This window comes from Psammomys obesus, unplaced genomic scaffold, assembly GCF_907164565.1.
Source record: "Psammomys obesus unplaced genomic scaffold, mPsaObe1.curated_primary_1811, whole genome shotgun sequence".
In the NCBI taxonomy this organism is placed as follows: Eukaryota; Metazoa; Chordata; class Mammalia; order Rodentia; family Muridae; genus Psammomys; species Psammomys obesus.
Genome location: NW_026585504.1, coordinates 22,516,570 through 22,533,956, shown reverse-complemented (window position 1 = coordinate 22,533,956; position 17,387 = coordinate 22,516,570). Strand labels below are relative to the sequence as shown.

General features: G+C 42.3%; 1 protein-coding gene across 1 annotated transcript in view; it reads right to left on the bottom strand.

The window, feature by feature from the left end:
• The window catches only part of Ryr3 (ryanodine receptor 3), a 530,745-nt gene that overhangs the window by 111,247 nt on the left and 402,111 nt on the right, over window positions 1–17,387 (bottom strand). The window contains exons 46-48 of the mRNA XM_055599056.1: window positions 16,401–16,521; window positions 14,320–14,489; window positions 1,903–2,123 (exon numbers count right to left, since the gene is read on the bottom strand). Of these exons, the coding sequence (XP_055455031.1) occupies window positions 1,903–2,123; window positions 14,320–14,489; window positions 16,401–16,521 (512 nt within the window). The remainder of the gene's footprint in view (window positions 1–1,902; window positions 2,124–14,319; window positions 14,490–16,400; window positions 16,522–17,387) is intronic.

Sequence of the window (17,387 nt, the reverse complement as noted above, 5' to 3'; positions counted from 1 at the left end):
CTCAGACTTCATATTCTGCCTTATGACTTCCCCTGGCTTGCTCTGGTTTCTTTCTTTCTTTTCTTTCTTTCTTTCTTTCTTTCTTTCTTTCTCTCTCTCTCTCTCTCTCTCTCTCTCTCTCTCTCTCTTTCTTTCTTTCTTTTCTCTCTCCCCCTTCTCTCTCTCTCTTTCTTTTTGTACAGGGTTTCTCTGTGTAGTCTTTATTGTCCTGGACTCACTTTGTAGACCAGGCTGGCCTTGAACTCACAGAGTTCCATCTGCCTCTGCCTCCCTGAATGCTGGGATTACAGGTGTGTGCCACCACACCCAGGGGCTCTGCTTTCTTACAGACCCCAGGACCACCAGTCCAGGGATGGCACCACCCACAATGGGTTGGGTCCTTTCTTTAATTACTCATTTAGAAAACACACTACACTTGGATATTACTGAAGCATTTTCTCAATGGAAGTTCCTTCATTTCAGATAACTCTAGATTGTGCCAAGTTGACATAAGACTAGCCAGCATAGGAATATTGGAAAGAAAGTCCATTTTGAGCCTTAAGTCTATGTTAATTTCTGACCCTATACTTGCGTTGGGCAAATAGTACTTTGCAGCGAAGCCTCTGGGCTTTAGAAGGTTACAAAGACAGATGATGTAGGTTCACTTTGTTAAGACATCTTTTATGACAGCTTTTATATTTGTAACCTGTTAGGTTGTTCCATACACATTTCAAATTTGACTCTTAGTTTTAGAGTCGCAAAAAGATTGAGAAGAAGAAGGTATAGAGAATTCTCATAGATCCCTTCTAGGCCCACTTGCATGGTCTCACCCACTGTCCATTGCCAATGCTTCCCACTGGTAAGCCTACAGAGATATGTCATCACCAGCAATGTCCAAAGTTTAAATGGGGGCTCATTCTCCATGATGGACAGTATATGAGTTTGGGCAAATGAATAATGACAGCTTTGTCATCACAGATAATATAGCATATTATCTGGGACACATGTCATTAACAAGAATTAGGGGTTCCCTAATTAGGTACTAATTAGGTCCCTCTGGCCCCTAAAGTGGGAGCCTATTGATCATTTCACTAGTAATTACCAATTGCAGCTGCATATCATTAATAGAATAAATTACTCAAGGAGCTTTAATGCTGGAATCCTGGATTCTACTCCTCAGGATCTTAAATCCTGGGGCTGGACTGTGGTCTGTGAACTTGGATGTTTTTCTAGGATCTGACAACGTGGCTCTAACACACAGCCTAGCAGGAAAACCACCGGCTTTAAGCAGCAGATTGGGATCTTAGACCACAGTGTGACACCAATTACTCATCCTTTGTACTTCCAGACTTGAATGCTTATTCCCGTGGTTCCCCGTTGGCTTTGATGCCTTCTTACGCTGGCAAAATCTATTGTCCTTATACCTCCCTGTGACCCATTCTTTTGCTCGAGTGCTGGGAAGCCTGGATGTGGACTGTTCGGATTCACATGTAGAGTCTTGTTTCTGTGTAAAAGTTCTTCCTTTTAGATGGTTAATTCTTTCTGGGTCTCGTTCCGGAACTAGGAAATTAGTTCATTATAGTAATACTTCAGGCACAGAAGACATTCGTTCTCCTGGTTTTTCACCTTAACGGGTAAATCCTGAACTGGTCCTTCCCCTTTCTCATAATGAAAGAGTCTTCCAAGGATGATTATGTGTAACAATAATACAGGTAACAAGCACATTCTAAGAGGGATGGCTGGGGGAAGGCTGGGTATGTGTATGACAAAGGCCTTGTAGTTTCCTCAGACTTTATAGCCAGTTTCACCACGCATTATTGTATCATATATCTGTCTTCCGCATAACTGTGTCATACATACATGCATTTGCCATGAACGCTTACACACAACACAGGAGTCAAAAATGCAGGACGGCAAACTTACTTGCAAATGGCAAGCAGACATTCTTCGATGGTGTCCCTCTGTGCCTTGGTGAGGGACCGTCCTTTGGAAAGCCTGTATATTGTCTGCAGCGTAGAATCAATCAGAGAAGTGCTGTGCTCTGTCCCAGAAAAGAGAGGGGCGCATCTAGTGAGGAGCGGGAGCACAGCCGAACATATGTACCTATTCAGTGCCAGCGCAGCCTCTGTGGTGCTGAGGGACACCTAAGAAAGGGAATGGGGGCATTAGTTAACCTCTTAGAAAGCAGCCAGTTCAGCTCGTGCATGGAGCTCCATGCAAGATCCGGGAAACTTACACATATACCCACAGCCTATCTGTAAAGGGCAAAAGTCCTTGTGCACACAGATAAGCACCGGTGAATCCAGGAAAGTTAAACACACAAGCATCCTTCAAAAGAAGATGTTCATTCCTCCTGAAGGCTGGGAATGAATGTAGTTTACAACCTGTCTGATGAACCAGGCTCAGCCCCATATTTTCCAGAAGTTATGCTTTAGCTATCCCACACTCTTTTCCCTTAAATTTTGAGCATTGCTTGTAGGCCATAAAACTCATCCTTGTGAGAGCCGTCATTTGCACTTTACAACAATCTAAGTGACTTTTATGTTATTTTAGGGTCAGGCCTGACTCCCACAGGCATTATGTTTACTTCAGTTACTATCCTTAGGCCCTTATCTTGAGTGTAGCTACTAAGTCAACAAGAACCCATCTTATGTATGAAGCCATATGTAGTTTGTAAAGAGCTTCAATGCAAACATGTCTTAAGCTTTGTTGTATTCATAGGACTGAGCTAACTGTTATCTGAAAAAAATTTCTTCCAAATTGTGCTATGGTTAAATATCACAAAAATAAACAAGCTGAGCTCAGATCCCTGAAGTCATGGCCCAGCACTGGTTACTGTAACCGGGTTGAACTGAGTTTCATTTTCCCCTCACCTGGACCATTTCCTGCTGTCTGTAAAGCCAAAGCCAGCAGGGATCTGCCCTCTCCCCTCGATACCTATCCATTGCTCTCATTTCTTTTTTTTTAAATTTTTTTTAAAAATATTAGTTACAGTTTGTTAACTTTGTATCCCTGCTGTATCCTGCTCCCTCTTTCCCTCCCAATTCTACCCTCCCTCCCTCATCTCCTCCCTGCCCCTTTCCAAGTCCATTGATAGAAGAGAACCTCCTCCCCTTTCATCTGATAATGGTTTATCAGGTATCTTTTCTTCAGGACTGGCTGCAAAGTTCTCCTCTGTGGCCTAGCAGGGCTGCTCCTCCCTCGGGGGGGGGGGGGGGGGAAGGGAGGTCAAAGAGCCCGCCATTGGGTTCATGTCAGAAACAGTCCCTGTTCCCCTTATTAGGGTACCCACTTGGATACTGAGCTACCAAGGGCTACATCTGAACAGAGGTTCTAGGTTACATCCATACATGGTCCTTGTTTTGAGAAACAGTCTCATAAAAGACCCCTGTGCCCAGATATATTTAGTTCTTGGAGCTCTGTCCTCTCCAGGTCATATTAACCCCCCCCCTTTTATGATTCCCTGCACTCTGCCAAAGGTTTGGTTATGAGTCTTAATATCTGCTTTGATACACTGCTAGGTAGAGTCTTTCGGAGGCCCTCTGTGGTAGGCTCCTGTCCTGTTACTTGTTTGCTCCTACATCCAATGTCCATCCCATTTGTCTTTCTAAGTGAGGATCAATCATCGTACCCTGGGTCCTCTTTCTTGTTTATCTTCTTTAGGTGTATAGATTTCAGTATGTTTATTCTATCTTATAGGTCTATATAAGTGAGTATATACCATGTGTATCTTTCTGCTTTTGGGATACCTTACTCAGGATGATCGTTTCTAGGTCCCACCATTAGCCTGCAAATTTCATGATTTCCTTGTTTTTAAATGCTGAGTAGTATTCCATTGTGTAAAAGTACTACAATTTCTGTATCCATTCCTCAACTGAGGGACATCTGGGTTGGTTTCAGCTTCTGTCTATTACAAACATGGTTGAGCAAATGTCCTTGTTGTGTACTTGAGCATCTTTTGAATATATGCCTACGAGTGGTATAGTGGATCTTGAGGAAGCACTATTCCTAATTGTCTGAGAAAGCACCAGATTGATTTCCAAAGTGGTTGTATAAGTTTGCATTCCCACCAGCAGTGGAGGAGGGTTCCCTTTTCTCCACAACCTCTCCAGCATGTGTTGTCACTTGAGTTTTTGATCTTAGCCATTCTGGTGGGTGTTAGGTGAAATTTTAGGGTTGTTTTGATTTGCATCTTTCTGATGGCTAAGGACGCTGAACATTTCTTTAAGTGTTTCTCTGCTATTTTGTATTCCTCTACTGACAATTCTGTTTAGCTCTGTACCCCATTTTTTAATCGGATTGTTTGATTTGCTGCTTTTTAACTTTTTTAGTTCTTTATATATTCTGGATATCAGTCCTCTGTCAGATATAGGGTTGGTGAAGATCCTTTCCCAGTCTGTAGGCTGCCGTTTTGTTTTGATGACTATGTCCTTTGCTTTACAGAAGCTTTTCAGTTTCATGAGGTCTCATTTATCAGTTGTTGTTCTTAGAGCCTGTACTGTTGGTGTTGTGTTCAGGAAGTTGTCTCCTGTGCCAATGAGTTCTAATGTCTTACCCACTTTTTCTCCTAATCGATTTAGTTTATCTGGTTTTATGTTGAGATCTTGGATCCACTTGGACTTTAGTTTTGTACAGGGTGATAAATGTGGATCTATTTTCATTTTTCTGCATGTAGACATCCAGTTGGACCAGCACCATTTGTTGAAGATGCTGTCTTTTTTCCACTGAATGGTTTTGGCTTCTTTGTAAAAAATCAAGTATCCATAGGTGTGTGGGTTTATTTCAGGGTCTTCTATTTGGTTCCATTGATCCACTATTCTGTTTCTATGCCAATACCATGCATTTTCATTACTATTGCTCTGTAGTACAGCTTGAGATCGGGGATGGAGATGCCTCCAGATGATCTGTTGCTGTACAGGATCGTTTTGGAAATTCTGGGTTTTTTGTTCTCCATATGAAGTTGATAATTTTTCTCTCAAGGTCTATGAAGAATTGTGTTGGTATTTTGATGGGAATTGCATTGAATCTGTCCATTGCTCTCATTTCAATGAAAAAAAAAAATTAGCTCCCACTCCCAGAAACAAAGCAAACATCTAAAGATGCCTGGATATTGAATGGTCTCAGAGAAGAATTTTAAACTCTCCCTAAAGTCAGTTGATGGGCAGTTGAGCCCAGCACCCTTTATATTTGAACACCCTGGTTCCAGGCTATTACATCATTATTCTGGACTTAGCTCTCACTTGTCACCCATAGGGCTCTCACATACTGTCTTCCTGCGAATCAAGGTTAAAGTGTCTGTATGTCACAATGTCCCTCAAATTCACTAGCCTTACCAAGAAAAAAGTGAATCTCTGACCACCGCTAGTTAATTTATAAGTACCGTGAGCAGTCTACAATCTGATAAATGACATGAGCGTTGACCTCAGTAAAAGAAACTTGACGCTGCATGAGAAGCATAAAAAGAAATCTATAAAACAGAAATCTAGGGTCTTTTCTAAAGCTCAGCTATAATCTTCTCTCACAGTGTTCCTCTTTGTAAACTTAGACGGACAAGCTGAATTAAAAGAAGGTCCATTCAGTGACGCTAAATATAGCCAAAGCATGACTAATGTCATTGTTGAGAACTGAAGGACTCAAAGGAAGCCTCGAGACCCACAGAGCTAAAATGTCATTATTTCCTACAATTAACACAGCTATTCTATTTGAATGAACATTTCCTACAGCTTATGATTTGAAAAAATGTTTTCTTTGAACCCTTCACATTTCTGGCTGTTTGTCTTAATTATCAGAAGTTTGTCTTCTGGAGGCATTGGTAACCGTGCTGGAAAAATAGCTCATCTTTTACATTTGTCTCTTTCAGAGACAGAGTAATTAAAATGAGGAAGGCAGGGCTTTGATTCTTGTGCCTTGAAAATTCTCAGATGAGGAACTGAGGGGAGGAAGATAGTGCTCTGGCAGGCATGTGATCAAACACCAGATGCTGGAATAGAATTTGCTGTTTGAAATAATAATTAAAAAAAAAAAGAAAAAAGCTTTAATCAGGAAACTTGAAGTCCACAAATTTTAGAAGTTATTTTAAAAACCCATGGATTTAAAGAAGTGGTAGGTGGAGTATGGTGAAGATATAAAAGGATCTATGGCTCTGACGCTTTCATGAATAGACTTTCATGAATAGTTTCTCATTTTCATGTCTCCATGAGTCTAGGTTCTGCCAGCCAACTCAACCCAGAGCTTGCACTTCTGAGTACTGAACACAAGGTGGCGCCCGTGAGAAGCACCAGGAAGCACACTTAAAATAAGATATATATATATTTGGTATTAAGCTGATCTAGGTTTGTTGTGGCCCCACTTTTCACTCCCCCCAAGACACAGATATGACAGATGGCATCTGTTATCTTATAATGAGACAGTTCCTGCCTTGATGCTGGACTTCTTTTTCCCAGCTTTGATTTCCAACTGTCTTTGGACTTCTTTTTCCCAGCTTTGATTTCCTTGGTCTCTTGTGCTGACATCTGTCACACCTCTGGCTACAGACTGTCCTTCCTGGTAATCAGTGCATGAGACAATATAACTGAGGACAGGAAGAGTATTTCTTGACTGAAACACCTTTTCCATAAACAACAGAACCATATCCTCACCAGAGTGTGATTTTTATGTCTTCTGGGGGGCCTTTGGTGATATCCATAATTGGCCTAATCAGAAGTTAGGATCTGGTGGGTATCAGGGATGCCCCATTTTCTCAAGAGATGCTGCGCCAAGGTTTGAGAAACTTCAATCGAAGGGACTAAACAAAAAAAAATTAAGGCAAAATTTACCTGCACAGAAGGTTTTGTGCCAGTACAGTAAGATCTTTCAGTTTTGGGTACCTCTGTTTTTCTCATTCCCAAGCAGGGCATTAAAACATGACACCAGAGGCGGGGCAAGATGGCGGCACCGGGAGGACTCTCATTCTGAGGAGCAGCACAGCAGGATTGGCACAGTGACCAGCAATCAGAACTCGCGGCCATAAAACACAAGGGATTTTGTTTCACAGGTGAGAGGATACCCCACGGTGGGGGATTCAATCAGCTTTAACTCACCCGGCTAAACCGCGGAAGAGATCCTGGTTCCACCAGGCGCTTGGTCGCCAGCCCAGAGCTACACGCCAGCGTGATCTGGTCACGGTCCCAGACTGAACTGTGGGCCCACAACACCATAGACTGGATTTCCCAGTCGAGAGATAACCCCACGGAGCAGGAAACAATTGGGACCGACCTCTGGTAACCCAGACATCCCCTGGAAAAGACTCGGGTTCCGCGGGCGCCCCAGGAGCCAGCCCGGACCCAGAGCTGGGACCGCCTGCCCGGAGCCCTGCCTGTGCGCCTGATTCGCTGTCTCAGATAGAACTGTGGGCACCAGGGCACCAGGGCACCAGACTGCGTGTCTCTGGCAGGAGGAAACCCCCAGCAGAGGGGGTTAGCAGCTCTAACGCTTAGGACACCCAGCACCAAAACACTTCCTGGACTCACGCAGACTCTAGTGCAGGCAGGAGCGCTGTGCTCTGCTGCCATTATTGAGTTCCCCTAGGGCACTGGGACACACAGCTGCATGCTCAGACCTACAAAAGCCAGAGAGCCATTACAGCAGCCCTCAGATACTGTGCCAAGGATCAACCAGTTATCCCTAACTAGACTGTCAAAACTGTGGGAATCCCTGGTCCTTCAAGAGGGATGCACCCACAGCGTCTGGACCAGAGCAGTGCCTGCAGCCGCCATCCCAGACAGAGACACACAGCTTCTGGTCCAGAGTGAGGCACCCAGCCTCCAGACCAGAGCAGTGCCCCCAGGCACCAACTCAACCTAGGTGCACATTCTCCAGGTCCAGAGCGGAGCAATCAGCCTCTGGCCCAGAGACTTGCTGAGTGCACCTCCCACTTTCCCGGACAGAACTGTGTGCCCCAGGATAATAGACTGAGTTTCCCTGTTGGGAGAAAACCCCACAGCTAGGGAATCAGCAGGTTCTCCAAGAGGACTGTACCTGGAAATTTAGTGAGCAGCAGCACACTAAATTTATAACAAGAAACCCAGCAGTGGGGCAGCTGTCTTGAGAAATTCTATGGGTAAGAGGAGATCCCCCCCTGCCTAATATAGACCACAGCTACTACTCAGGGCTATAAACCTGAGGTGAGCAGTGGCAACTCCTGAGAAACACTGGCCATACAGTGACCATAACCAAAAAGCAGAGAAGGACTCCTTCAGGAAAAATCATCTTCTGGCCAAGGGGATACTCCCTACCTCAGGACTCCAGGAAGCACAGAAACTAACAGCCAACACCTAAATCAGCCCAATGGGTAGAGGTCAGCGTAAAGGCTCAACCAACAAAAGACAGAGCAATATGGCATCTCCAGAACCCAGCCGTCTAGGGGCGAACAGCCCTGAACAATGCAGCATAATAGAAAATCAAGAAGATGACCTTACATTTATGTTGATGAAGAGGATAATAGAGGAAACAAATAAAATACGTAAAGAATTAGAGGAAGATAAAACCAAACAGATCATGGCTATCTGTAAAGAAATGGAGGAAGATAAAGACAAGCAGATTAGGGCCATCCATGAAGAAATACGGGAAGATGCAGCCAAACAGCTTGTGGCCTTCAGAGAAGAAATAATTAAATCACTGAAAGAAATGAAAGAGACAGAGTTGAAGGAACTAAAAGAAAAAGAGGAAAATACAAGCAGACAGGTGAAGGAAGTAAACAAAACAACTCAAGACCTGAAGATAGAACTAGAAAAATTAAAGAAAACACAAATGGAGGAAATAATGGAGAGGAAGAATTTAGGGAAGAAAACAGGAACTACAGAGGTAAGCATAACCAACAGAATACAAGAAATGGAAGAAAGAATCTCAGGTGTAGAAGATACAATGGAAGAAATCGATGTATCTGTCAAAGAAAATGTTAAATCCAAAAAATTCCTGACACAGACCGTCCAAGAAATCCAAGACAATATGAAAAGACAAAACCTAAGAATAATAGGAATAGAGGAAAAAGAAGACTCCCTTCTCCAAGGCCCAGAAAATATTTTCAACAAAATCATTGAAGAAAATTTCCCCAAGTTAAAGGAAAAGCCAATAAGGATACATGAGGCCTACAGAACACCCAACAAATTTGACCAGAAAAGAAAATCCTCCCGTCACATAATGATCAAAACAGTAAGTATACAGAACAAAGAAAAAAATACTAAAAGCTGCAAGGGAAAAAGGCCAAGTAACATATAATGGCAAACCCATTAGAATCACACCTGACTTTTCAACAGAAACTATGAAAGCCAGAAGGGCCTGGACAGATATCATGCAGACCCTAAGAGAACACAGACGTCAACCCAGGCTACTATACCCTGCAAAACTCTCAGTCCTCATAGACGGAGAAAACAAGATATTCAATGACAAAAACAAATTTCAACAATACCTACACACAAATCCAGCATTACAGAAGACACTGGAAGGGAAAATACAACCTAAGAAAATTAGCTTCTGTCAAGAAAACACAGGAAATAATTAACCTTACTACAGCAAAACAAAAAGCAACCAAGCACACAACCTTATGAACACAGCCAACATCAAAATCAAAGGATCTAACAGCCACTGGTCATTAATCTCTCTCAAGATCAATGGACTCAACTCTCCAGTAAAAAGACACAGATTAACAGAATGGATACGTAAACAAAACCCAGCAATCTGTTGCATACAAGAAACACACCTAAGGCACAAAGATAGACATTACCTGAGGGTAAAAGGTTGGAAGACGACTTTCCAAGCAAATGGACCCAAGAAACAAGCAGGAGTAGCCATTCTAATATCTGATAAAATAGACTTTCAACCAAAATTAATAAAAAGAGATGAGGAAGGACACTTCATACTCATCAAGGGAAAATTCCACCAGGAAGACATCACAATCCTGAACATCTATGCCCCAAATACAAGAGCACCCACATTTGTAAAAGAAACATTGATAAAATTTAAACCACATATAGATCCCCACACATTAATAGTGGGAGACTTCAACACCCCACTCTCAACAAAGGACAGGTCAACAAAACAGAAATTAAACAAAGAAACAATATCTCTGACAGAGGTCATGAATCAAATGGACCTCACAGACATTTACAGAACTTTACACCCAAACACAAAAGAATTTACCTTCTTCTCAGCACCTCATGGAACCTTCTCCAAAATAGACCATATAGTTGGTCACAAAGCAAGCCTCAACAGATACAAGAAGACTGAAATAATCCCTTGTATCCTGTCTGATCACCATGGAATAAAGCTGGACTTCAACAACAACAGAAATAGCAAAAAGCCTACACACACATGGAAACTGAACAACTTGTTACTAAATGACAGCTGGGTCAGGGAAGAAATAAAGAAAGAAATTAAAGCCTTTCTAGAACTCAATGAAAATGAAGACACAACATACCCAAACTTGTGGGACACAATGAAAGCAGTGCTAAGAGGAAAATTCATAGCACTAAGTGCCTTCAAGAAGAAATTCGAGACAGCTCATTCAAGCAACTTAATGGCCCACTTAAAAACCCTAGAAAAAGAAGAAGCAGACACACCAAAAAGGAGTAGACGGCTGGAAATAATCAAACTCAGGGCTGAAATCAATCAATTAGAAACAAATAAAACAATTCAAAGAATCAATGAAACCAAGAGCTGGTTCTTTGAGAAAATCAACAAGATCGACAAACCTTTAGCCAAGCTAACTAAAAGGCAGAGAGACACCACCCAAATCAACAAAATCAGAAATGAAAAGGGGGACATAACTACAGACACTGAGGAAATCCAAACAATCATTAGGACTTACTTCAAAAGTCTATACTCAACAAAATTTGAAAATCTAAATGAAATGGACAATTTTCTTGATCGATTTGACTTACCAAAGCTGAATCAGGACCAGGTAAATCAATTAAATAGTCCTACATCCCCCAAAGAAATAGAAGCAGTCATCAAAAGTCTCCCATCCAAAAAAAGCCCAGGACCAGATGGCTTCAGCGCAGAATTCTACCAGACCTTCAAAGAAGAGCTAACTCCAATTCTCTTCAAACTATTCCACAAAATAGAAACAGAAGGAACAATACCAAACTCATTCTATGAAGCCACAATCACCTTGGTACCTAAACCTCACAAAGACTCAACAAAGAAAGAGAATTTCAGGCCAATCTCCCTTATGAACATTGATGCAAAGATATTTAACAAAATACTTGCAAACTGAATCCAAGAACACATCAAAGATATTATCCACTATGACCAAGTAGGCTTCATCCCAGGTATGCAGGGGTGGTTCAATATACGGAAATCCATCAATGTGATCCACCATATTAACAAACTGAAAGAAAAAAACCACATGATAATCTCCCTAGATGCTGAAAAAGCATTTGACAAAATCCAACATCCATTCATGTTTAAAGTACTGGAGAGATCAGGGATACAAGGCACATATCTAAACATAGTAAAGGTGATATACAGCAAGCCTATAGCCAACATCAAACTGAACAGAGAGAAACTTAAAGCAATCCCACTGAAATCAGGGACAAGACAAGGCTGCCCACTCTCTCCATATCTCTTCAACATAGTGCTGGAAGTCCTTGCTAGAGCAATAAGACAGTTGAAGGAGATCAAGGGGATACAGATGGGAAAGGAAGAAGTAAAATTATCACTATTTGCAGATGATATGATAGTATATATGAGTGACCCCAAAAACTCTACCAGGGAACTCCTACAGCTGATAAACACCTTCAGCAAAGTGGCCGGATACAAAATTAACTCAAAAAAATCAGTAGCACTCCTGTATACAAAAGACAAAAGGGCTGAGAAAGAAATTAGGGAAACAACACCATTCACAATAGCCACAAATGACATAAAGTACCTTGGTGTAACCCTAACCAAGCAAGTCAAAGACTTGTATGAAAAAAATTTCAAGTCTCTGAAGAAAGAATTAGAGGAACATATGAGAAGATGGAAAGATCTCCCATGCTCATGGCTTGGTAGGATTAACATAGTAAAAATGGCCATCTTACCAAAAGCAATCTACAGATTTAATGCAATTCCCATCAAATTGCCAACACAATTCTTTACAGACCTGGAAAGAAAAATTCTCAACTTTGTATGGAATAACAAGAAACCGAGAATTGCTAAAACAATCCTCTACAATAAAAGATCTTCTGGAGGTATCTCCATCCCTGATCTCAAGCTGTACTATAGAGCAACAGTTATAAAAACTGCATGGTACTGGCATAGAAACAGAATGGTGGATCAATGGAATCGAACAGAAGACCCAGAAATAAACCCACACACTTACGGACATCTGATTTTTGACAAAGATGCCAAAACCATACAATGGAAAAAAAATAGCATCTTTAACAAATGGTGCTGGTCCAACTGGATGTCTACATGTAGAAAAATGAAAATAGATCCATACTTATCACCCTGCACAAAACTGAAGTCCAAATGGATCAAAGACCTCAACATAAAACCAGACACATTAAATCGGCTAGAAAAAAAGTGGGGAATACCCTAAGAACTCATTGGTACAGGAGAAAACTTCCTGAACAGAACACCAACAGCACAGGCTCTAAGAGCAACAATCAATAAATGGGACCTCATGAAATTGAAAAGCTTCTGTAAAGCAAAGGACACCATCATCAAAACAAAACGACTGCCTACAGATTGGGAAAGAATCATCACCAACCCTCTATCTGACAGAGGACTCATATCCAATATATATAAAGAACTAACCAAGCTGAAAAGCAATAAACCAAGTAATCCACTTAAAAAATGGGGAACAGAGCTAAAGAGAGAATTCTCTGTAGAGGAATATCGAATGGCAGAGAAGCACTTAAAGAAATGCTCAACCTCATTAGCCATTAGGGAAATGCAAATCAAAACAACCCTGAGATTTCACCTTACACCCATCAGAATGGCCAAGATGAAAAACTCAAGGGACAACACATGCTGGAGAGGTTGTGGAGAAAGGGGAACCCTTCTCCACTGCTGGTGGGAATGTAAACTGGTACAACCACTCTGGAAATCAATCTGGCGCTTTCTCAGACAACTAGGAATAGCGCTTCCTCAAGATCCAGCCATACCACTCCTAGGCATATACCCAAAAGAGGCGCAAGTACACAAAAAGGACATTTGCTCAACCATGTTTGTAGCAGCTTTATTTGTAATAGCCAGAAGCTGGAAACAACCCAGATGCCCCTCAACTGAAGAATGGATGCAGAAACTGTGGTACATCTATACAATGGAGTATTACTCAGCAATGAAAAAGAAGGAAATCATGAAATTTGCAGGTAAATGGTGGGACCTGGAAAGGATCATCCTGAGTGAGTTGTCCCAGAAGCAAAAAGACACGCATGGTATATACTCACTCATATAAACATACAACATAGAATAAACCCACTAAAATCTGTACATCTAAACAAACTAAGCAAAAGAGAGGACCCTAACTAAAATGTTCAATCCCTATCCTGAAAGGCAAAGAGGATGGACATCAGAAGAAAAAGAAAATAGGAAACAACCTCGGAACCTGCTACAGAGGGCCTCTGAAAGCCAGAAGAAAACAGGAAACAACCTTGGAACCTGCCACAGAGGGCCTCTGAAAGCTTCTGCAGTATAGACTGTCAAAGCAGATGCTGAGCCTGATGGCCACCTGATGGGCAGAGTGAATGGAATTTTATGTAAGAAGTGGGAAATAGTAAGAGCTGGAGGGGACAGGAACTCCACAAGGAGAGCATAGAACAAGATAATTTGAACACAGGGTACTTCCCAGAAAATCATACTCCAACCAAGGACTATTCGTGGAGATGACCTGGAACCCTTGCACAGGTGTAGCCCATGGCAGTTCAGTGTCCAAGTGGGTTACATAGTAATGGGAAGAGGGACTGCCTCTGACATAATCTGATTGGCCTGCTCGTTGATCACTCCCCCCCTGAGGGGGGAGCAGCCTTATCAGGCCACAGTAGAGGACAATGCAGCCACTTTTGATGAGAACTGATAGACTAAGATCAGAAAGAAGAGGAGAACCTCCCCTATCAGTGGACTTGGGGAGTGGCATGCATGCAGAAAGGGGAGGGAGGGTGGGATTGGGAGGGGAGGAGGGAGGGGCTTATGGGGGGATACAAAATGAATAAAGTGTAATTAATAAAAAAATGTATTATAACCCCTCTAAATAATAAATTATATTGCTTAAAAAAAAAAAACATGACGCCAAGTGGGCAGAAAATGTTTGTCCTATATCCAATGTTACTAATATAACCAGGGGGAGGATTACCTCCCATGTCCTTCATTTCAGCTACTTACTGTATCTAGAGACGCAGAAGCTCGCAAGTCAGGTAAAAACCCAACTTCCAGCAAGTGGAGCAGGAAGGTTTGATCTTTAATGCCATAAACACGGTCCAAGAACAGCACCATGGGTGCCTTGTGATCAGGGCAGAAGTTGGCTGCCATGTCTGGCTCGCTGACTGACCCATCTGGAAAACAGAACACGTCATTTTCTGTTTCCTGCTTATGCAGTTCAAAAACACATCATAGAACTGGTCTGTGTCCAGTTTGTTGTGATAGGCAACAGGAAGTTTAGAAGTCAGAACTAAGTTGGAAGCAGCTTAAGCTCAGATGGGAGAAACAACTGTCAAATTTCTATGAGCTGGTTATTAAATGCATTTGTTATTGAAAGTTTAAATTCACAGTGGAGGGGATAATATTTTAAAAGGTCACAGTCATAGTTCACTACTTTTTAATTTTACTATGAATTATAGTAAGTTATTTGTGTCAGTTGTAATTTATACATTGGAAACACAACGCAATGCTATATTTTATGCCTTCTCTTTCCAACACCTTGTTCTGTGATATCACGTTGGTAGCGTGAAGTCACCTACAGTGAGACTATTAATACTAAAAAAAAAAAAAAAAGAGAAAATCTAGGAAGTCAAACTCGGGCTATGCTCTTTCGGTGGCTGATGTAGAAATGTGAGTGGCAAAACGTTAAGAAAATAGATGAAATTTAATAGCACATCATGTCTGTAGTCATCAACAGTGCAAAACAGCAAGTTTTTCCTTCAGTGTCTGCTTTAGGTGAGACTTAGATCAAATCTCCCCATCAGGTTAGTTTTATTTGAATTAAAGGAAAAAAAAGGATAAAATGAAGAATCCACAGAGAAATAAACCTGTGTGACCTGGCAAATAAAAAGAATTTTTAGAGAGGATGGAAAACAGCTTTCCCTCTCCTGTCTTGCAACAAAAACTAGAAAAAAGAACCCCCAAATGACCAAGAGGAGTCACAGCACGTGCAAATGCTGAACTGAAGCAGACATCCCGAGACATCCCGAGAGGCACAGGGCTAACGTGTTATCCAGTCCAGGGCCTCCTTTGGCTAAGTCTTTGTGGGCCACTAGGAGCGAAGGGTACCAGCGCTGCCTCTCATCCCTCAGCACCACGAAGATTGGAAGCTGAATGTCTGAGGCTGGCTTGGTCACTTACACAGCTGTGGTGCTTTTTTTTTAAATTAAATTTTAATTTTTTTATATTAATTACAGTTTATTTACTTTGTATCCCAGCTGTAGCCCCCTCCTTCATTCCCTCCCAATCCCATCCTCCCTAGCTGTGGTGCTTTGATAAATATTATCTCTGTGGTTTCCTGCTTAAAAAAAAAAAAAAAAAAAAAAAAAAAAAAAAGCACCGCATCATTGGAGGTTAACATCTCTTTTCTTTATCCTGTTTTCTCAGACACACTATTATTTCACTGTGCTTTATGAAGTTATAAAAGTGGCACATATTCTAGAACAGTTTTTCTAAAATGCATATACAGTTTTCATATTTACTAGTCTGTGAGCCCATACGACTCAAGTATATTAAAATCTCCTTTGAAGGTTTTCCATGGAATGGCAGTCTGGGGAAACACTGCAACAGCCAGACTTATGCTATCTTTTCAAATCCATCAGACCAGGCAGAGTGACTCAGAGAATCAAAATGCTTTGCGGATGACTGGTATCACATACCACAAGTAGCATTGGGGATAACTTATCATCCTGGGGCACGAGGCCTTTCAGGTCCATTGCAGAAGACAGCTTGGCTGTCTCACTTTTAGAGGGGACACTGACAAGGAAGAAGTCAGGCCATGGGGCTGTCACCTGTTCTTTTTATCATCCTTTAGAAGACTAGAGTGGTCTCTGGTCCCAGAATGGTGAGGTGTGTCTGTACCTGAGGGGACGTAGATGACAGAGGAGCTTGGTGAAGGCTACAGAAAATTCATCATTGGGAAAGGAGCAGGGCATTTTCTCCAGGTGGCCTGCACTGTGATCTGGCAGTGGACTCTTCGCAGGGGCAAAGCCCTGCTGCTGAGCAGACAAGTACTAGAGGGCAGGCTCAGCCCAAAGCTTCCCTACCTTTGTTTAGGGAGGGCAGTTTCAGGGGAATGCTGATGATCCCAACCAGGTCTTCTGTGGGGACCAGGGAGCGCAGGATGGACCGGATCCGGATGGCTTCTCCTTTCCCTGTTTGGATGAGCTATCACACAGGAAAGAGATTAGATGGATGAAGCCCCCCCCCCCCCCCGCCACACTGCACCTCCTAACTGGCAGGAGCACGGTCCTTTCAGCCAGGGTCTATTTCTGAGTTCCTTTAACTGCTTATTTGCAGCTACAGGGAAAGAAAAACTACCTCTTAATTTGCTAGAAGAGTGACTGAGGGAGTAAGTCCTTTGAAGGCAGTCACATTCATTCTTTACTGAGGCTAAACTCTCAGCAGTTAAGGTATCAGGTCTCAGCAGGGGGCCCTCACTGGCACGTCAGGAGTGCTGACAATGTGTCCACAGTACCAGATTTCAGAATTGTAGCAGAAGAGAAAATGGCTTACAAATTTCAATTTCTTCTTGAGCTTGAAGAATATTGGGGGTGGGCAAGATGAATATGGAGATTCTCATGGATAATTTGAGTGTTTCGTTGGAGTCATCCCAAAGAGGATAGGTTGGCTTAAAACAACTCAGTGGTTTGCCAGCTGTGCTGAGTGGTCTAAAGAAATGGAACTAATTGACCAAGCAGCATGTACACAAGTATACATGTCCATCTTCCTGCACAAGCAGTCTCCCAAGAGGGGGCAGTGGACCTTCTGCTGAAAAGTAACTATCCTGGAACTCAGGACCAGATCTACCCCAGGTGGGCTGATGCATTCTGAGACACAGGGCTCAGTGGTCTCAGAGAAAAGAGGATCTATGCACCTGTTCTGCCTGCCACCTCCCTTTTCCATGGGCTGCCAGTGATGGTGCAGCTTCACACTTTTTTGCTGCAGAAGGAGAAAGGGCCAATGAGGGATTCTGAGAAGGTGTGTGTGTGTGTGTGTGTGTGTGTGTGTGTGTGTGTGTGTGTGTGTGTGTG